The 8,185-nt window shown below is 32.1% G+C and overlaps 1 protein-coding gene across 1 annotated transcript in view; it reads right to left on the reverse strand.

Annotated features, from left to right (window-relative positions):
• Nucleotides 1-7,426, reverse strand: part of LOC106464292 (arrestin domain-containing protein 3-like) — a 33,243-nt gene extending 25,817 nt beyond the window's left edge. Inside the window, exon 1 of the mRNA XM_013924419.2 lies at nt 6,945-7,426. Within this exon, the coding sequence (XP_013779873.1) occupies nt 6,945-7,203 (259 nt within the window). The 5' untranslated portion in view covers nt 7,204-7,426. The remainder of the gene's footprint in view (nt 1-6,944) is intronic.
• Between the last annotated feature and the right edge of the window lie 759 nt (nt 7,427-8,185).

Below are 8,185 nucleotides of genomic sequence, written 5' to 3' on the forward strand. Positions count from 1 at the left end.
AAAATTTTCATTTTTTCTGAAAAGGTGGTGTCTATTTACTTGCGACCACGCTGTGTACTACAGTAATTCCTGTACGCTGAATCCGAAAATGGTATCCATTTTTTCCCATCACATACTGATTTTTCACAAAACGTCACATGTACCTTTACATAAGTGAATCATTTTTATTGAAATTGGGTCACATTTTGTTATGTTCAAGATATTGACAACTACTGGCTTTAGATTTCTTTAGACCAATCATAATGCGAGAGTGTCATTGATCGTTCTAGAACTCACGAGAAACACACCGCTAATATATAAACGGTTAACAGGATGCATGACGTGTCATTTCTAGATAGTTTTTGTTTGTGCATGCACTTTGACATTATTTTTTATTTTCAGTATTATTTATTCGTCGCTATGGCAACAAGAGATTGTGTAAATGACCCAAACATATTCTGTTATATTTGAGGTAAATTTGTTGTAAAGAAACAAAGGCAAAACATTACAGAATTCGTTAAAACAGCGTATTACGCGTATTTTGGAATAAAACTTGGAGACCAAGACAAATCATGAGCTCTGCACAAAGTTTGCACCATTTGAGACAATGAACTAAAAGTAAGAAAAAGTATTTGCCTTTTGGAATTCCAATGGTCTAGTGTGAGCCTAGAAACCACAGAGATGACCGCTATTTTTGCTCATGTAACGTGCAAAGCTACAACACTTGAAATAAAAAGGAAATTTCTTATCCGAATTTTCAATCTGCTATAAGTCCTGTTGCTCATGGACCTGATGTACCTGTACTTATTCCATCGAAGACTCTTGATACAGTTTCATCTGATTCTGAATCTGATGTCAATAGAAATGATGACAGCAATTGTTTATAACCTGAAACCGTACCTGATGAAGACAAAACCTTGTCGAAACGTTGTACATTTGCTGTTATGTTAAATCTTTGTTAAAGTTTTTCTTCATTACCCATTCAAGACGTCTCCAGCCATTATTAGTCTCAAAGTGGCTTCCTCGTCATCGAAGTTTACTGTTTAGCGAGAATGGTAGAGATTACAAAATATTGTGACGATTCAAATCTTTATTGAATATCGTTTTGTGCTTATCCTATTCAAATAATGTTCATGAATAAATCGTCTAACTGGCTTCTCAATTATTTGTAATTGCAATCGTAATATGTTTTTAATAAAAACATTCAAACATACTGTTGATGTGAACGCGTTTTGTAGTCACTATGAGAAAAACCTATACACTGAATAGGTGAAGAGAAGAAAAAGTGTCATTGGCCACTATCCAAAGTTCATCAAAGTGTAGATTGAACTGGACCTCCCTTGAACTTAAGATTTCGAGATTAAAAAATTTTCGGAATACTAAGTTTATTTATAATAAAACATTATTACATCTTATCGTGAGAGTAGAACAGGTTTTCATTATTTAATCATCAATTTATTTGATTTACAGTAAATCCGTGTGGGATTACTGCATATTTGAAAAACAAACGGTATTCAGTTGACATTGGCGATTTATCTGCCAGTATGAAATTATCATTAAATTTGTGGATTTTTTTTATATAAAAAAAAATGTTCTTCGCAAATGCGCAAATGGCGACTTCTTGAAATCATATGGAATCAAGTGTAATTCGAAAATTACTTAAAGAAACAAAGAAAAACAAATTAATGTAAAATAAAATAGAAAAATTAATACTCTGTTAGAATATCGTAGTGGTTGAAAAAGTTAAGACGGTAGCTTTTTTTGGTTGTACGGGGTGTAGGGAACGTGGTGTACTAATCAATTCACGATTAATCGATTAGCAAATACCATCAATCGACCAGCTTTAGTCTTGAGTATTTAGTATGCGGAGGAAAAAACTAAAGTATATGAACCAAGCAATCATTTACATGCTCGCTATAAATATCTTCTGCCAATGTAAGGACTTATTTCTTTTGTGTGTATGTGTGGTATTAACCCTGTTTGTACGTTAATACCTCCAAAAGGTTTTATTTACTAGCTTCAAACTTTAAACAATTAATACTTGAAATTTCTGAGGTAGCCAAACTAAAAGAACAACATATGATGATTTCAAAATATCTTTAGTTTGCATAATTATTTACTGATGTCAAGAGACCATTGACACAGGAATAAATTTACGTATACAAGTTTTATGACAAGAGAACAAATTATGTTTCTTCATTTATGCTAGAAACCATCAATCTATTAAAGTTACTTTCTTATAAAAAAAATGTTTAACATTCAAAACCAGTATCAAAATTAATTCAGGTCAAATAATTTTAAAGTACATTTCATGCTCGACTAATTATAAAATAACTTCAAAGGAGGGGAAAATACAGCACCAAAAATACAAATGTCATTAAACTACACACCTAGATTCAATATTAACTGAAGTTATATATCAGTTAATGATAGGAGTACTTATTTTTGTTTGTTAATGTTTAATATGTATATCACATGTCCTACATGATTTTATAGCCATTTTTTAAAGCAACTTAAAATCAAGAGATAATTTTTACAAGATTAACCAGAAATTTCATGTTAATAATGTTAATGTAGTTTTAATGTGAAAAACAGAATAGATTATCCAAACTCACTATTTAGTGTAATACTGCATCATTAGAACTTATAATTCATATGTAAAAATGTTATTAAATGGGAACCAAACGGATGCAACTGTTGGTGTCAGCTATCCAGTTTTGTTAAAAGCTCTAACAGTCAAGGTACTATAACTTATGCCATCCACTATTACTTGTCCTAGAAGTTTATATATAGCCTAGCTATAACAGGATGGAATTCATACTGGTACAAAATGTAATGTTAATTCATATGCTATTTTGAGGTCATGGATTGATTTAGCGAGCCAAAAGGTGCGTATTTTTATATATACACACACACACACACACTCATAATGTCAAGTACGCATACATAAATTACTAAAATTGACTGATGTAGACTACACTTGAATGTATGAAATATGTTGCTATGCAACTTATGAGATTCTTTGTACAGATAAAACAGAAGTAAAAAAAATAGCTATTTTCTCTAATCACTTGTAGTTTGTTGAAATCCAGGTGATTCAATATAAATAAATTCCCCAACTATGTTTCAATTTTTCTGCTGAAGTCTTTTTTTTTTTCAGGCCACTGTGGAAGTACTATTTCAAATTTCAATGGGTGAGTGGGGCAACTTTCATTGGTTTTTATTTAAAGATTGGAATGTCAAAATCAGTCTATTTTGGGGGGAATTTGTTCTAATTATTTTCTACATTATTCAATAACCTTGCAAATAGTGCAACCCCCCCCCCCCCCCAAACACACAGGTAGGTATGTATGTATTGTTCCCAAAATGAATTATATTAAACACTTAGGGGAGGGTTGCTACACTGATGACATCCCTGCTGTGTTTTCTGTGTCACTGGAATTCATGTTAGAAATGTTGAACTTGTGGCTGGCTGTCCATGGGCTGTTTATTCTTTGATGTCTTCATTGTGAATGTGGTTTGGGGAAGAGTGAATGTCCAAATGTAACAGATTTCAAAATATTTTTTTTTGTTTTTGTTTGAGGGTTTTGATTTAGAAGAATTCTTTAATCTTTTGTGATTTTTCTGAAGTTGTCTTGGAAAAAAAATTAAAGAATCCTTTTACAAAAATATATCAAATAATCAACTTTCAATTTGAATCAATGCCTAGAGATCAAAGATATTTGGACATTCACTCTCCAAGACAACACTGGAAAATCAAAGTTATGACATCATACACAGACAGCCCACATGTAGGCTCTCCTTAAACACTGCATAAATGACAACATTCAGCACAACTAAAACAAGAGTTCTGGAACAGGTCCAAGCTTTCAACATAAATTCCAATGACAAAAATGACACAGTGGCCTGAAGACGACCTCAGAAGAGAATTGAAAATATTGTCCTACTTAAAAAAAAAAAAAAAAGGGTAGGAGCAGTCCATCACAAATGTATCTACTTCCTAAAATACCAATAAAAATTGTATTAATTTTAGAAAAATGTATACTATTTAATTAAAGAATTTCACTTAAATAAAACTAAGCTGCATCTGTTATAACGTGTGTGTGTATATATATAAATATTGTCTTAAGACTTTAATACCAATGCTAAACATATATATATATATATATTACATAAAATACATTTAGAGAAAAATCTTAAAAAGATCCTTAAGTAACCCACTAATTCCCAAAGTGGAAAGTACTATATTAAAATAAATATTGTAAGTATATACAAGCATAATTTCCTAATCAATACACAGTGTATACATTTTAGTTTGTTTGTTTTAATTGCAACAGATCATATTTTCCAAAAATTAACTCACCATATTTTTATAACACGGTAGTACTCAGAACTGTATATTAATGATAGAACTGTCACAGTCAATTACAGGAAGGTTAAAAATTTGTAAATGTCAGTGTAAGATCATTAAAACAACATATAAACAACAAGGGGCCATTTGGACCTTCAAGGCTGTCCCTATACACTCATTCCCAAGAAAAAGAAAAGTAAATATTAAAGCCACTGTTGATTTTTCAGGAAACCATCAACTCCCCCTTCTTAAACTCTTTTAAGGTGCTGGCCTACAATACTGCCAATGGAAATACATTCCATAATATAATCATGCAGTTAGAAAAATAAAATTGTCTTGACTGAAGCTTTGCGTGTCCCTTCCAAGTCTTAAATTCAAACCCTCTCATCCTATTGTCTTCAAAATTCAGTAAAGAAAACCCGAAAAGTCAGTATACTTCATTAGATAAAGCCAAAACTGTACACAATATTCCAAGTGAGGCCTAACTGGGAATTATCATAGAGATAATTACCTTAAAGACAGAAACCACATTCTTTTGTTTGAATGAAACATTCATTTTATGAAATTTTGATATCATGAAGAAAACTACAAATAAAAAAATAACAGAGAATGTCCAAGACCCTTCAAATAACTGGCTGGTCAAATCAAGATATTTGCTTAGTCCATCCACTGCAATTTCATCAACTAGGAAGTGCTAGATAATTAACTTTTGCACTAGTAATTAACTTTGTGTATTTGTTAAATTTGTTAAAAGTATGATATCATGTCCCTGTATCTCTTGATCGATTCATCAATACTAAAATTCTAAATTTAAAGTATCTTATAAATGTAGAATTTCTTACATAACTTTCTTTTTCCAAAAGAGGGCACTCAACAACAACAACAAAAAGAAACCATTACAAAATTTGCTCTTTTAATGAAATTTGTTTTTCACTTAAAAACAATGTTTGGATGCTTAAGCAATTGTGTTTGATAATTCACATTAGAGACAAGAAAATTAAAATTTATTAATGTTAATGATACTTATGAAGAGAGCATACCAAATGTATTTTAGTTTCTTAAAATGCTATTAGGTGGAACTAAATATATTTTATCTGATTTATCACTGACAAGCATGTACATGGAAATATAAACATCAATTTTTTACCAGAAGATACTAAACACAAAAAACATACAAGTAAGTTAACCTTAAGATGTGTCCATGGATTTATCACAATATTATGCTTTTAAAGTCAAATGAAACACATTAAAGTTACAAAAGAAATATTTTTATTAAACTATTTGGAGAAGAGTGGCAGTAACTGTAGTATGTACATCAATAGTCTTCTTCTCACCCAGGCCATTAAATTAGCATGGAAACATTCTAAAATTAGGTTAAATAAACATTGATAATTAGTTTTTATCTAAGATGGTTTATTATTCATGAGTTTAACTTGATATCATATTAACTTCTTTTTACATGTTCTTTTGAATTCTTAGCTTTCCTTAATATTTTACTCACACCCTTGATATTCAATTAGCAGAAATTCATAAGTGCTAAAGTTAAATTTATAATGGAACCCGAGGCAGCAAATGAAAATTAAATTGTTCCAAACCTTAGTCAAGAAATTATAGGTCATCGATAATTCCATTTCAGATAACTATAAGCAAAATCAAAGACTTAAGTACAAGTTACTGTAATCATCTGTATGTCAAAATCAATACAAATGCTTAAAATGGCACGACTCATAACACTTAAGGACAACAAGGGACTTACTGGTCCATCAAGGCTGTCCCATCCACTAGACTTTTGGAAAAATTCAAAGCCAGCATAATTATTCAAATATTTATCAAGCCTTCCTTAAATTTACTGAAGGCAACACACTCCAAAGGTCAGAAAAATATAACCACCTTAGCTGAGAAGGACTCCCATCCTGCCAAAATTTATATTTGTGTCACCTTGTCCTACCATTCTAATCATTAAGCACGAAAAAAGATGATACATTAACACTTTTAACCCTCTTAACAAACTTAAACACTACTATCACTGATAGTGATAGTATCAGATCCCAGAGACTTTAAACTGTCCTAGTACAACATATATCATCCTAGTAGTAGCCCTCTTCAGACCTTTTTGTTTTTCTAACGGTGATAGACACAACATAAGCTCAGGTAAAGTGAGCAACTGAGGGCACTAAGTTACAATATCTTGTTGTTACAGTGCCAACTCTGTTGAAAAAGAATATGCTTGTCAGTCTTTGCTCTTTCCATATATATATATTAAGTAATAAAAACCTGGTAACATGTGAATACATACATTTACTTTCAAATTAGCGTAAGTTCACAATTCCTTCATGAGCAGTCTCTGCAGGTTAACTGTTAACACCAATCCTCCTTTCTCTGATTGAAAGACCAGGTGTCTCACGACTATACATCTTTGAAAAGTTAAATTTAAATAGGTTGATAATAATATGTTATACCAATTTTGTTATTATAAATTATATATTAAAATAATATCAAACTGGGTAAAATTATTCCTTTTTCTTCTTAAAAGACTTAATGGCATTAATTAATTTGACTGAAATCTCACTTCATAATTTATAATTTTCTTACTAACATGATTAGGCTAACTTACCTCCGCCGAACAAAACTTGTTTTTTAAAGAAATATTCTATTTCAGCGTTATAATGTTCAGTGTATGCTCCAAGTCGATTTCCGGTACTTCGAGATTCTGTCCAGTGCACCTTTGCTACACCTCGCATAAACACGCGAAGGGACTTCATTTTCATATCTCCTCTCAAGTCTACAACACATTTACCACTGACTTCTTGTCCAGGGTAAAAGACGGCTTTATTACCGTCAAAAATTATCTCGAAAGCTTTTAACTTCCCCATACTTGCTGAAAAGTGAAATCAATATTAAATTAATTAGTGCACAAGCTCCCACAACTAGTTTTTGACATGTCACAACGATAATCGTTATCACGAAGTTAAAATCTGTAACACTCTTCCGTTCGTCTACTGAAATGTGGAACAAAACACAAAGGGTTGAACAATATATCGCATTTTGTTTCGTAATCTAGTACAATTCGACAGCACCTAATAGGATTACCTTTCTAGCTACAAATGATTTGAATATGGTAATGCGCATGCGGATGTGATATAGTTTAGTTTAGAGGGCACTCAGTTCGCGTTCCTTTAGAAGGCTCCCTCCATTCAATAATAGACCCACCCGCTTTTTCTTGAAAATCGTTAACAGTGAAGAAGTGAACTGTTTACACCAAAACGGTTGTAAATAGCTATGTACCAAACTCTTTGGTGAACACAAATAATGACAAAAATAGTACATATAACTCAAACATAACTGTAATTACACTGAATGTAAGGATAGAATTAAATAATTTGAGGCAAAAACAATAAAAACTTTTGTTTGTTAGTTTCATATATATTCACACAAAGCTACACAAGAGCAATATGAATTAGCCTTCACTACTTTTGAACCCTACAGACTAGAGGGAAGGCTGATTGTCAACATCACCCACCGCCAACTCTTGGGCTACTCTAATTCAGTAATGGGATATGGCCGTTAGTCTTAAAACGCAACCGCGTCCGCAAAGTGTGGAGACCAATTTTGCAGCTACAGGACGCAGAGACATCTTTACATGCTTAAAAGATTCGGGGCTCAGGCCCATAAGCGCGGAAATTTTTGGTGTTCCAGTATGATATCGATCATGGTTTTTCTATTCTGATTTCTCAAGACACCAACTGGGATTTCGGGGCACTGTCAAATATAATCGGGCAAACGCCTAGAAATGCCTCTGACAGGACGAGAACATGAACTTTTGGATTTACGTCCGGCAGGCTAACCACAAGGCCG

The sequence above is a fragment of the Limulus polyphemus genome, unplaced genomic scaffold (genome assembly GCF_000517525.1).
Source record: "Limulus polyphemus unplaced genomic scaffold, Limulus_polyphemus-2.1.2 Scaffold1610, whole genome shotgun sequence".
Taxonomy (NCBI): domain Eukaryota; kingdom Metazoa; phylum Arthropoda; class Merostomata; order Xiphosura; family Limulidae; genus Limulus; species Limulus polyphemus.